This window comes from Hylaeus volcanicus, chromosome 2, assembly GCF_026283585.1.
Source record: "Hylaeus volcanicus isolate JK05 chromosome 2, UHH_iyHylVolc1.0_haploid, whole genome shotgun sequence".
Lineage (NCBI taxonomy): Eukaryota > Metazoa > Arthropoda > Insecta > Hymenoptera > Colletidae > Hylaeus > Hylaeus volcanicus.
In genome coordinates this window covers 5,501,535-5,514,913 of record NC_071977.1, presented here as the reverse complement: position 1 = coordinate 5,514,913, position 13,379 = coordinate 5,501,535, and the positions used below count along the sequence as shown (strand labels likewise).

Sequence of the window (13,379 nt, the reverse complement as noted above, 5' to 3'; positions counted from 1 at the left end):
ATTTAAACAACAATTTTGTTTACTAGTAGATTGTTAACATCGATTATTAGTGAAGCAATAAATTAAATTCAAATTAATTTTAACGGATTTAGCTGAAAAATGGCGTTATTTGACCTTGATGTTCTTTCTTGAGAAGAATCGTAACCCAACCTAACCTTCTATACTTTGAGTTTGACCACCACCAGTACAACTAGTCCAGTTGTAATCATTTCTTCTTATTTAAATTATCCGCCTTTTTGGGCTGAAGGTGTATGCGCATTTAGAATCGGGATTAGAAAAAGTGAGAGTTTCGTTTCTAGAGAAGTATTCTGTGATTTTGAATCGCATCCATTTATGAGAGCACGCGAGGCACTAACCAGTTATCAATACTGGTTGTACACAGTTGTACAATTGCACGTGGTGTAGCGTGTAGTTTCTAGTCAGTAATTTTTGAACGAAACTAGTGAACATTTATTGTTTTGGTTAATAATTTTTTCTATACAGATTAACGAAAAATGTTTCGACGGGTATGTTAAATTGAAGATCATCTGAAATAAAGCTTGTCAATTATGTACTTGTGTATTATTCATGCGTTTCTTTTCATTTTTAGGTTCTGCCGAAGATAATACAGAGTATGTCAGAAGTTCAGAATATGCGAATGTGTACTAATATGAAAGAGACGAAAATAGAAAAAAGTAAGTGAAATATTTATTTATTTCCAGCATTATTGAGTAATATTTAATAAATAAAAGTTTGTACAAATATTATTATAAAATGACTTATATTTTAAGTATATAAGTTGAATATATTATGTTTTATGATACCATAAATGCTCTTTTGTACAATAAGCACGAGCAACTGTTTTCTTATGAGCCGTACTCTGTAAAAGCTAGCTTACAAAATATCTCCTATATAGCAAACTGAAAGGAAAGCCTGGCATATGAAATATCTCATTTCAATGATTTCTCATACATACTAAAAACAATGAAAATAATTTGATCTATTTGTTACGTTACTAAAGTAACAAAGATTTGTGTGAGCTTATGACAAAAGATTTGTGAAATAAATGAATGTTGATATACGGAAAGAATAGAGAACAATGTGCGTTCACAAAGTTTTTAGGAGCACATCAAAATATATGAGCCCTGAATGCATGTATTTCTACTACTATGTCCACTGGCATCTACATTTTTCATCGATGCTATTCCATGACTATTGTACAACACAAATCACATAATTTTATTACCTTGATTATATTTTGTGTTAAAGAATTACTTAGAGACTTTATTGCTTTGACCAATTTGATTTATAAATGTCTGTAAACAGATGGCATATTTTGATAAATTGTATTTTTTCAATAATTTTCAAAGTTATCTTAGCATGTTCATAGTCTATGATCCGTGTATGGACCACAGTATTATTGAAAGGCAGGACTTTGAATATACTAAGTTTTTAAAATGAATATAATCTATCTTCATTTATCTTTTAGTAAATACAGTGACAAATTGATTAAATACCACAATGTATATTTTTGTCATTGTGAAAAATAAAAATATAATAGAAAACTGTATTTAATCCATTTGCTGGAGAAAGTATTTAACTCTTTTCGACAAATGGGATGCAACAAGTTGTATCATAATGCATCGTTCTCATTAGAACCACGTATCACCAAATATGGAATAATCAGTACACATAATTATATAGACAACTTTTTTATAACATGTATTTTCTAATTTTAATATATTAAAAGCCATGGAAATCATTGGTGGTTAATCAATGATCAATTATCATAGCAGAACCATTCTTCTTCTTTTACATTGTTTTGTCTTTCGATTAGATAGACAATCGAAATAAATTTCTTGAATATTATTTTATATAAAAGATCATATGTTAAATATTAATAATGATTTATATTAATTATAAAATAACACTGGAGAATGTATAGTGGTGCAATATTTAGCTTGAACATTTTCTTGTATTGTACTTTTATTTCCAATGGCAAGCAAATATTTTGTGGTATTTGATGAATTTGCTTCTGTAGTAAAAAAATAAATAAAAACTTATAGGGTTCCATTTAAAACTTCGAAGACTGTGACTTATATGCAGCTGTTGTGTATTCTGCACAAGTAAATCAAATCTATAACATGCATTGGACCATGCATTTCGTGGCACATGTAAATGCTAATATAATAACAAGTAGTAAAGGTAAAGTATTTTTACTGTAAAATATATATTGCTTTATTTAATTTTTCAAGCTTCATACTTATGGTATATTTTTTACCTTATAAAAGAGTCAATGATAACAGTGTTCTTTATTCTGAAAAGTAAAGTTGAACACAGGTTTGCATTGTTGATTTTAATGCTGATTTGAAAAAATTGAGGTGACTTTGAAGATTTTAGAAAAAAGCAATTTGAGTAAAAATTATTGTAACGAGATTAGAAGATCTAAACCAAATTATCTAAAAAAGAAGTTAATATCCATTAGCGTTCAAAATAATCGAGGTACTCATCTATGCGATTCACTTGAAATATTCCACTTACCTCGTATAATAAAGGTCTCCATTTTAAAATTAAAAAATGTTAACTTCAATAATGAAGAATTTGTGTAAATTAAACTGATGAAAGCAATTAATATTACGAACTATTCAATTTATAGCAATGAACCATATAACACTGTTGGGAAGAGTGGGGAACGACCCACAAACAAGAGGTTCCACAGATCATCCTGTTGTTATATTTTCTGTTGCCACACATACTAATTATAAATATTTGAATGGTAAGTTAAACCAAGTAATTTTCTAATATACATTGTGTTAAAAAGACTATGAAACTTATTTTAAATTGGTTGCTGGTAACTTTCACATATTTTCTGCTGTGAAAAAGTTTTTGGTGATAATTATTGAAATAGAGAACTAATTATATCGACAAATTAGTTTGTCCCTCTTCTCTATAGTTTGAAAAATACAGTAGTATATTTAACAACAATTATCATTTATCTAAAAAGAGATTTTCAAGTTAAAGACTACAAGATATTGAAATTTCAGAATTTTAATGTGAAGCGTAAATTTTATGCTTCAATTCAAATTCTCAACATTACTGTACTCGTAAAATGTAATAAATTTAAAAAATTGCAGGAGATTTTATACAACGAACGGAGTGGCATAGAATATGTGTTTTCAAACCGCAACTTCGTGATACCGTGTCTAAGTATCTTAGGAAAGGTCAAAGAGTATTGGTCACCGGAAAAGTGAGTTATGGTGAATTTAAAGATGAAGAAGGTCAAACAAAACCCAGCACAGCGGTCATTGCAGACGATGTGGTATTTTTCCAAACGTAATAAACACAATTATCTTCATAGGTTAGTTTTACAAACACACCTGATTTTCTAAAAAATATTTTTATGAATAGTATGGTAATAAAATTAATTATCAAAAATATATGCTTTTATTCCTTAATTTTTCCTTGAAAAGATTCGGAGACAGTTTGTACATTTTACTGCTTTGTCAGTTTGAGATGTTCGATTGTTCATATTTTTATATGTAGTAGAACCTGTGTTATGTGAATTAATTAAGGGACAAAAGTGTTCAGATAAGAAAATTTTTGTATGTATAATAAACAACGAAAGATTAGCACTCAGTTTTACCTAATACTTAAGACAGATTTAAATAAAACTAATACAAGTGATTGTAGGTAACATTATAGAAATACATTAGTAATTTCAATCTTGTAATATATTTCTATATATCGTTTAAAAGTATAAATTTTGCTCTATATTTTGATAATGAATATCGTCTGTTTTCTATTAATAAATGTATGCTTTATTCTGTACTGAGTTATGACATTTTAAAGTTAACAGCTAACAGGCTATACTATTGAACCTATTTGCTGTTACTTTTCCCTTGTTGACTATTTACCTCTTGGCCTTTATACAGAGCAGGAAGAAGAATGAATTTTGCACTAATTCTACGACTTTTTGTATTCCGGATTTTTTGTTTGTATTGCCAAATATGTTAAGAATAAATTAAATACATGTTTGAAAGAAAACTTTGTTCTCTTCATTCGAAAAATCCCTTAAATTTCAGGCGTATTTTAGAACGGGGCGTAATAATTAGATATCTATGCTGTGATATGAAACAGAAAACAAAAAACGAAAGGAAATTTAAAAAATCTGAATTTTAGAACGTTTTTTTGTTAATTTTCCAACAGTTTGAAAAAATGGAGCTGCCCCCTTATTGCGCCATGAAATAAAATAATTTGTGAAAAAAAAAAATACAGGGTGTCCCAAAAAATGTTGTAACACCTTGAAAGGGGTGATTCGGGAGGTGATTTCAAACAACTTTTTCCTTAGCGAAAATGTTGTACGAGGCTTCGTTGAGGAGATATTAACAAATAAACGGTGACCAATCAGAGCGCGCGTATACGTAGGAGCGACCGCGGTAGGCGTAGACTACGCACTAAGGAACCACCCACCGCCGGCATACGCGCGCTCTGATTAGTCGGAGTTTTCTGTTAATATCTCCTTAACAAACCCTTGGACAACATTTTCGCTAAGGATAAAATTGTTTCAAATTACCTCCCGAACCACCCTTTTCAAGGATTTCCAACATTTTTGGGACACCCTTTATAACGTACGAATCCTGACAATCATAAAATTAAAAATACACGGATTAAAACACGGATCCATTAATTACCCGTGTATCCGGGTATTTCGATACACGTGAAGTAGGGATCTCTAATTTCAACCCTCGCCAACGACGCCCCGGGGGCACGTGCCCCCACCTACCCTTCGATCGCTACGCCTCTGAGGCGCGCGTACCTACAGTAGTACACGCGAAATTTTCTCCTGCCCGCTCAATACGACAACGCGTGCGCTTTTCTTACAGGGATGCCAGTAGCCACCCTGATGGTACATCGCAGAAGGGTATGCCATCGCTCAGCGGTGAGAGTTTACTTTTTACTGTTATCGTTGCATGCTTTGTGCTCGAAAGCATGTAATACAATACGAATTACGGTATTTTTTATAATTTACCAACGTTTGTGACAGAAGATACTAAATGTTCGAGTGTTAGCCACAAATTGCCAAACAAGGGAATGGAGTATAGACGAAGTGTAACAAATTCTTAAGTATTACATATTGTTATTTATTTAGACGATGAAAATAATTTGTTTCGTACCGTGAATTTAGTTCACTTAAATGAACGTTTCCGTTTCTTCTTTGATTTTTTTTTGTTTTTTGGAAAGGTTATCAGACGAATAAGTACGAGAAAGGGTTCTTAAACCGATTTGAACTTGCCACACGACGATCGATAACTCTCTAAAAAAGAACAAACTCTACAATGTTTCAACCCTCCTATCTTTACTATACGAAAAGCGACAGAAAGGAATTTGATTATTTATTTTAATTTAATTTTCTCTTTCTTTAGTGTTTGAAGAATTATGAAGAAAATTGTAGATACTGCAATTGTTGAATTGTATGTATATTAAGAAATTTTTTTGAATTTCTTTGCTATAATTTCGAATTTCAAAAAATTGCGGAAGGTTTTAAAATGAAAATTTTCCATCGAAGTTATTAAATGTCCATCTTTACAGTTTTACACATAAAATACTTTTTTTTTATGTTTAGACTTATTTTTATGATTATATATATTTTCGACAGTTTTTGCAACGGATTTTTTGTATCGACTAAATTTTTGCTATTTAAAATAAACGAAGGCATGCTATGATTAATCCTATTATTCTGTTATTCCTTCCTATTATTCCTAATATTAACGCGTTACAAACGTGGACCGCTAAGGGTTAACATATACATATAAAAACAAAAAATACCAATTATTAATTTGTTGCTCTGCCAATTTAAATTCTAGATGAGAAGTTTCGATTTAATCATGAATAATTCGGGTTGCGCATCATGTATACTCGAACCTCCGCCCGACATTCTTCACATACCACCACCACCCTTCCCGGCTATTCTGCAGCAAAGTTCCGACTTTTATCCACGCACGGATCTACTGTCGTTTCCACCGCATCTCAACGACAGCCCATGCAAGCATTTCTGCGATCGTCGTTCCGAAGGAGTGCAGTACATAGAGATGCCACAGCAAGGTCTATTTTCCAAATTTATACGTTACATTATATTACTTCGAACGCCATCTTTCAGACTCATACCAAATTGTAAAATCTAAAGAAAATAAACAACTAACTAACTACGTTACATTAACCCTTTGCGCACGGGTGGCGCCCCTAGGGCGACATATGTAATTTAAAAGTGATTTCGTGAACGTACAAATTCAAATTCACTTACATCAGGATACAACTAATTATTAATTGAAATAATAATACATCGAGTCATGAAGTCATATTCGTAGATGTTTTTCTTCGAAGTAAGTTTCTTTTGGCTTCACAGAAATTTATTATAGAACAAATTCTATAGAAAATATTCTATTTTTAAGATTCTATAGAAAAATGTCTCGAGCGCAAAGGGTTAAGGGAGCAAAACACTGTAAAATTTAAAAGAAAATCGATTATTTATTTCCATTTCTCGGAAGATACACATTTCAAGAATGTTGTGTAGAAATTTAAAGAAGCAATTTCTATAATTGCTAAAGTTACTGCCTTGATTATGGAGCAGTGTTAAACACTCACTTGTTTTACACATAGGAATTCTAACAAATGAAATGAAACCAATAAGTCTATCCATCCCGTCAGTTCTCAGTCTCCGTTATTGTTTTTCTTTCAGTGTTCATTCTTTACACATAGGAAAAACTGACAGTTCCACTGAAACTGAAACGGCGTGTCGTACGACGTGTCGTAAGACAGATCGTATCGTGTATGGGGGCCATAAAAGGACCTTTAGTGGCTAGAACAACATAGTAACTTTTACAATATCTAAAACATGTTAATTTGAAACATAATCTAAAATATATTTTATACAGGGTGTCCCCAAAATGTTGTAACACCTTGAAAGGTGTCGTTCGGGAGGTGATTTGAAACAACTTTTTCCTTAGCGAAAATGTTGTCCGAGGCTTCGTTGAGGAGATATTAACGGAAAACCCCAACCAATCAGAGCGCGCGTATGCCGGTTGAGCGTGGTCTACGCGCTAGGCGGCTGCGCACATACGCTACCGCGGCCGCTCCAACGGTATACGCGCGCTCTGATTGGTCACCGTTTATTTGTTAATATCTCCTTAACGAAGCATCGGACAACATTTTCGCTAAGGAAAAAGTTGTTTCAAATCATCTCCCGAACCACCCCTTTCAAGGTGTTACAACCTTTTTTGGGCACCCTGTATATGCAAAATTTGAACTCGATTCGAAATGCGGTTTTTGAAATATCGCGTTAACATATTCGAAAAGCCGAATTTAGAAATAGCGACAAAGGCAATTCTGACATTTTTTAAATATAACTTAGTAGAAACATTTTGAAGTCTTCGAGTAACAAAAAAAAAAAATATATTATTTAACTCCAAAAAAAGTTTGTAACCCCCTTTAGCTATTTATTAAATTAATCCAAAATAATTTATTTATTCTATTTTCAGTAACTAACAATGAATTTCCGTTCATTTTGATTGGAATATTAAATTTAACGTAACAATGTTTATTATAATAATTGTAGGCGACACGTGGCTGCCAGTGTTAATATCATCCTGCGTCGGTGTGATTTTCATAGGCATAATACTAGCGACGTTACTCTTGAAATGCAAATTGTGAGTATAATTATGATTCTTGTTTTTTTTTTGTAGGTAGGAAATTTTACCTTTATAATCTGCAGAGTCGTACCTCCTTACAATGTTAATAATATTTCAGTAAATGTTATATAATATACCTATTATAATTAATAAAGTATTTCGTACTAAGTGTTCAAATACTTTCGTTAGTTACTGTACGTTCCATTCGTTCGATTTTACTAATGCTAAAATGAGAAAGCACGTTATTTTCTATCATTCTCCAAAGTACAACACCCGTGCTCGAGCGATCACTTTATAGTTGGCCGCTACACCGAACCCCCTGTTTTATTTACGGGCTCCCTCTCGCCGGTCCCGACCGAGTTGCTTATCTCGAGACAATACCGTATTAAGAAAGAGGATAAAATCCTCGGAGTCACGAAATAACCGATTATTATTTTCTAGTAATAGAAGTGGTAAGAACGGTGTGATTTCCATGCCGAACACAGCATCCGGTATGCAAACGAAAAATGGAAGGATTCAAAACGAAGCTGTTCTGTACCCTTGCGCAACCGACAACATGCAAGATAGTCGTGTCATGTGGGCTACTCTAACGCCACGCGGAACTACCAGACACTATTTAGAGGAGCATACATATGAAACGATCGGCGGTGGACAATTCCACAAGCGTGCCTGTTCAACTACGCCAACTGAACATGTAAAACTTAAGGCAATTTACTGATATTACGTTTGTATATCCAGTACTATTCTTATGCGTTATCAATCTACGAAATTTAAAATGTTGTTTCACGAATTTTTATGGAGGAATTGGTAATTCATTAATTGTTTCCTTTGTCTAAATCAGCGATGGCTAACCTATGGCACGCGTACCCATGGTGGAGTTTATTGATACATTCATTCATTCATTTATTTAAAGTGTGTAACTTATTATAGAAAGTTATTGCACTACTGCTTATTTATTACTAGCTTATTTCCATTCTTCTTATCATTGTCTTACATGACTTTTGCATTGTTTTAATACTGTTTGCAGTATCTCTTACTTCTCATCTAATTGGGGTCCGCTGTCCCCCCTCTAGCTTGGGTATATAATCCTAATCGAATGTATCGTAGTAGATCAATGAATTGCCAACTTCACATAGAATTATATAGGGTCATTAATTTGTTTTCCGTTACAAAGAAAATCACTAGCTTTTGGTATAGAATGGACCATTAAAGGGGGTTCCCGCCTAGAGGCGTGGTTTTTAGGTAATTATTAGGATTTTTTGAGGAGAAAACTCTACTAAAAAGAAGCAAACGGAAATTCCAATTGAGCATTCGTGAGCAAACGATGAGCAAACGTATGCAAAAAGAAAATTTTGAGTTTTTCAAAAATGGGGCCCCCTCCCCATTCCAGCTTCACACTGCTTCTTTCATTTGCAGCTGTTAACCGTGTGCCACCAGTACAATGGATTATTCGGGTAACATTAATAAAAAGAATTTGCTTCATGTTGATTCAACATGTATAAATTCTTATACAACATTGTTGTATACTATCTTTAGAAAAAAATCGTACAAATCACTTGTTTCACAGTTTTTATGGGACGCTAGTGACTTTCTCCTGTAAATGAGGAACGAATTAACGACACTTGTCTAATAACGTTATTGCTTAACTAATTGAGCATTCCCCGCGTAAAATACGCGAACGTCTAAAATATCTGAAGACAGGTCATCGTTTTTTCAGACTTATGCGGATCCGCCAATTACGAGCCCGATTCAAAATCGGCCGAAGGACGATGAAGCGTTTGATAACACGGCGTTTGTAGATTACGAAGAGCCGCTATCAATAAAGACTGACTACTATCAACTCAATGATGCTTTGGAACCAAACGATTTAGGCAATATTTTATTCTCTGAACTTATTATATTCTAAGAGGGGCGGACCATTATAAGGACCACTAAAATTGTAAAAAGTTTCAAATGTACTGTAAAATGTACCTAAAATATTCTCAAAGTTAGAAAAACCTTACGTAAATTCTTCTATAAAAAAAAAATACAAACCAATCTTATTCCTAAAATTGACTTGAACCATTTCACCAATGAATCTTCTCTCTGCACACGAGTACAGCAAAAAAAATATTCCGAGAAACACTTAATACTTGGCCTCCAAATGTGGTTTCCCCCTTAATAGATCGATTTTAGCTGCGAATACTTTTCAATTCCGCTTTATTTTATTTACAGGTATACTTTCAATACAACAGAGAGGAACGTTACGTCCACGCGTCAGTTCGCCAACAAGAATCGAACATCCAAACTTACCACCGCTTAATCTTCATCCGCACAAACGTTCCTTTCGTAAAGGTTCAGCTACGCTACAGGCATCCGATACATTGCTTAGACGCAGTAGTATTACATCGTCCACGTACATTCCTACTATATAAACAGATCATCCGATTCCTGTTATATTCAAACCCTTACGCAATAAGAATCATAAACTACACTACGTTTTCAATCTGTTGTCTTTACACTCACTTTCTCTAAGTACATAATAATTGTGTATAAGTTAAATAAAGCGACATAGTTATTGAAACGTATATGTAAATTACATACAGGGTGTTAATGAAAATGTGAAATGAAATTCAAAAATACTTTACACATAAAGAAGTAACATCACAAAGGGATATAGTCACGGGCAGGGTTGGCACATGTTCAGCGACAGCAACCGCGGTAAGCCTGTTGACACGTTTACTGCCAGACTAAACTTGTGAAAAATATGAGCCTAACACTTCATTTCTATACAAAACTAAAAATTATTTATATTGAATTTAAATTTCTACTTATCATTGCGACGTTCGAAGTAGTTAATATTCGGTCCATCTTATATTTACTACCTTTCTCCTCTGTGTGTATGTGTGCAGTCGTATTTGATATGTATGCATAAACATATGTTGGAGATAGTCCGACATCTGCATCGGGTCTAGTCTATGGCTAAATGCGTTCCCCGGTTTCTGATAAGACTATATACAAAAACCAAATATATTTATTGTTAGAAGTGTATGGATGCGTTTGGAGGGGTTATTGCATCCGTGAAAAAAACAGTTATCTTTTGAAAATGCCTACGTGTCCCGTTAAATATTGCCATTTTAATTTGAAAAAAAAATGTGCAGGAATTGGTAATGATAAAAATATAACATTCCACAGGTAAGTGAATAAGGTAGTATACTGCAGTTACGCACATCTGAAACTCATTAATTACAAATTAATAACTGCAATACAACAATTAAACATTTCATTGTTTTAATTATATATTTTATTGCCATAGGCTCCCTAAAGACAGTAATCGAAGGAAGCAGTGGATCATAAATCTTAGTCTAGATGAGAAATGTGTTACAGACAACACATTGATTTGTTCACAACATTTTTGCACAGAAATGTTTGATCGTACCTCAGTAAGTTGCGTTAGACTTCGACCAAACGCTGTGCCCAAGGTAAATTACATATTTATTCAGAGGAAATATGTGTTAATTAATGTGCTGTATATGTAATCAATAAATTTACAAAATTTACAGTACAATGCAGAAACATCTAGTAAGTTTTAAAAAATTCTTTACTTTTTCATACCTTTTTCTTTTTAACATTATTGTACTATATACTGTTCGTTTCTTTCTAGAAGCAACTGAAGCTCCAGTTGATGGGAAAGATTTGTGCAACAGAAGCACAAGCATCACAACCTTCACACCCATCCAAATTGTAAATTCCCCTATCAAAACACAATTCAGAAGGGTAATTGAACAGCAACGGACCAAGTATTGCAAAAAGATTAAAGTTTTGCAGCAAAGTTGTAGGCGAAAGGACAAACGCATTGCACACTTGCAGGACATAATAAAGGAACTTCGCAACAAGAGATTTATCGACGAAGAACAAATACTCAATAGTCTTGGTATGTATTATGGCGAATTGTTTAAACAGAGCATTAATTAAGGAAGAAGGAAATTTTCTCCGGAGTTACGAACCTCCGCTTTAACGTTACATTATTATTCTCCGCGTGCCTATCGGTATGTGCGTGAATCGTTTGATAGCTGCTTACTGCATGTCCCTAACATTAGTAGGTGGTACAGCACGATCAATGGGGAATCAGGTTTCAGTAAAGAGACGTTAAAACACGGACATAGAAATATAGGGACCGGGTATTTGCCGACAAAGGACGTGGTGCGATATGGAACCAACGGGGGAGGCCCGTCAGTCATGATACATTACTCTTTTACAGCGGGAAGTTTAAATAAGACTATAATTGAAAATATGGTTACATGTTTAAAAATAAATTTTTAGAATTTCAACACTTTGAATATTTAAACAAAACAAAACAAAATAACAAAAATGAAACAATGAGATATTTAATCGTTGTATTGTGGTTATTAATTTTTAATGAAATTTCAAAATGAAAATGCTAATCCTTTACCTTTTCCTAAGGCTTTTTTTCTTTTTTTTTTTCTCGCTCCTTGATTTGATATCAAGGGGAATACCCACTAAAACCTCACGGTGGCCGGCCACGGCGCATTGGGGAGGGGCACCGGGATCTCTTACGAACGCTACCGGTGCCCCCCCCCCCCCCCGACGAAGGGAGGAGTGCTATCTCCGGTGGGGAGTAAATACCTCCCCACCTGACCGCGGGTGCCACAGCCCGCGGTCTCGCCTGTCCCTTTTAGTCGCCTCTTACGACAAGCAGGGATTACTGTGGGCGTATTCTATTCCCCGACCCACAGGGAAATATGCCGCTATGGGGCCAACGGCCCCCCGCGGCGCAAGCGCTGGGCATGTTCCAAAGGAGTGGGGGGGGGGGGGGGGCCCCGGGGGCCCCCCCCCCCCCATGCCCGGCGGCCCTGCTGGCAGTCGCCCTACGCGGCAGACTGCCAGGAGGAGGTGAGGGTTTACGGGGGGGGACCAGTCCCCCCTGCGGCAGGGGCGGCAGCTAGCCGCCGTCGCCTGGCCCGCCTCAACCTCTTCCTCTCTATGCGAGCGGGATCGGTGCGCTCCCGATCCCGCTCGTCATCCTCCTTCCGCGAGACAGTAGTCTCGCAGAAGGACACCGTGTTCCAGGACCTCTCGCTCTCAACCATGGCCGAAACGACGGCCGGGAGCGAGAGGTCCCCTCCAATAGCTAGGCGGAGTGCCCGCCTCTCTCGCGAGAAGTCCAGGCACTCCTCCAGCAAGTGCTGCGCGGAGTCCAGCTCCGCGCAGCACTGGTGGCACGCGGGCGACCCCTCCGCCCCCACCTTGTGCAGGTACTCACCGAAACAACCATGTCCGGTGAGCACCTGCATGCTTTTCCTAAGGCTGGGTTCACTGGTTGGATAGTTGAATGTGATGTGAACTCATGGACATAGGAATATAGGGAGCGACAGTGATGGGCAAACCCTAGGCTTCGAATAAATCTGAAGTTTGCCGATGTGTTTCCCTCGTTTCCTTCTTTGGAAAATGTTCAACAGAAGAAAAGAGACAAACTACAAATAAAGTACAAAAGTGTTAGTGTTTTTTTTTATTCATATTTCTACTTCTTTCTTATGAGTTTTTCTGGAAGTGTATATATATATATATATAATACGTTTTCCACTTTTTATTGTACATCTATGCTATTTTCCTTCATAAAAACTTTTCTCTTTCCCTATAACTTCCTTACATTTTGTTCCTTACTGGGATCCAATGGTACCCTAAATACTAAGTAAGTGTATACAGCAGTGAGGA

At 35.4% G+C, this 13,379-nt stretch overlaps 3 protein-coding genes across 8 annotated transcripts; all 3 read left to right on the top strand.

Moving 5' to 3' along the window:
* The first annotated feature begins 187 nt into the window (after positions 1 to 187).
* Positions 188 to 3,805, top strand: LOC128872319 (single-stranded DNA-binding protein, mitochondrial). The gene is made up of 4 exons (XM_054114905.1): positions 188 to 506; positions 590 to 674; positions 2,636 to 2,755; positions 3,114 to 3,805. The coding sequence occupies exons 1-4, from the start codon at positions 495 to 497 to the stop codon at positions 3,314 to 3,316; spliced, it is 420 nt and encodes a 139-aa protein (XP_053970880.1). The 5' UTR covers positions 188 to 494; the 3' UTR covers positions 3,317 to 3,805.
* Positions 3,806 to 4,792: 987 nt separating this feature from the next.
* On the top strand, positions 4,793 to 10,231 carry LOC128872315 (uncharacterized). 4 transcript variants are annotated; one of them, XM_054114892.1, is made up of 6 exons: positions 4,793 to 4,918; positions 5,844 to 6,081; positions 7,592 to 7,682; positions 8,106 to 8,358; positions 9,382 to 9,535; positions 9,879 to 10,231. In XM_054114892.1, the coding sequence occupies exons 1-6, from the start codon at positions 4,865 to 4,867 to the stop codon at positions 10,076 to 10,078; spliced, it is 990 nt and encodes a 329-aa protein (XP_053970867.1). In that variant the 5' UTR covers positions 4,793 to 4,864; the 3' UTR covers positions 10,079 to 10,231. The 4 variants fall into 4 exon arrangements, with proteins under 4 accessions (XP_053970867.1, XP_053970866.1, XP_053970869.1 ...); XM_054114891.1 differs by having other exon boundaries at positions 8,106 to 8,370; XM_054114894.1 differs by having other exon boundaries at positions 4,882 to 5,088; positions 8,106 to 8,370.
* A 151-nt stretch (positions 10,232 to 10,382) lies between these two features.
* On the top strand, positions 10,383 to 12,158 carry LOC128872316 (THAP domain-containing protein 2-like). Of its 3 annotated transcripts, none has more exons than XM_054114897.1 (5): positions 10,383 to 10,838; positions 10,960 to 11,125; positions 11,207 to 11,225; positions 11,308 to 11,577; positions 11,747 to 12,158. In XM_054114897.1, the coding sequence occupies exons 1-5, from the start codon at positions 10,630 to 10,632 to the stop codon at positions 11,794 to 11,796; spliced, it is 714 nt and encodes a 237-aa protein (XP_053970872.1). In that variant the 5' UTR covers positions 10,383 to 10,629; the 3' UTR covers positions 11,797 to 12,158. The 3 variants fall into 3 exon arrangements, with proteins under 3 accessions (XP_053970872.1, XP_053970873.1, XP_053970871.1); XM_054114898.1 differs by having other exon boundaries at positions 11,311 to 11,577; positions 11,744 to 12,151; XM_054114896.1 differs by having other exon boundaries at positions 11,744 to 12,137.
* Positions 12,159 to 13,379: the final 1,221 nt, after the last annotated feature.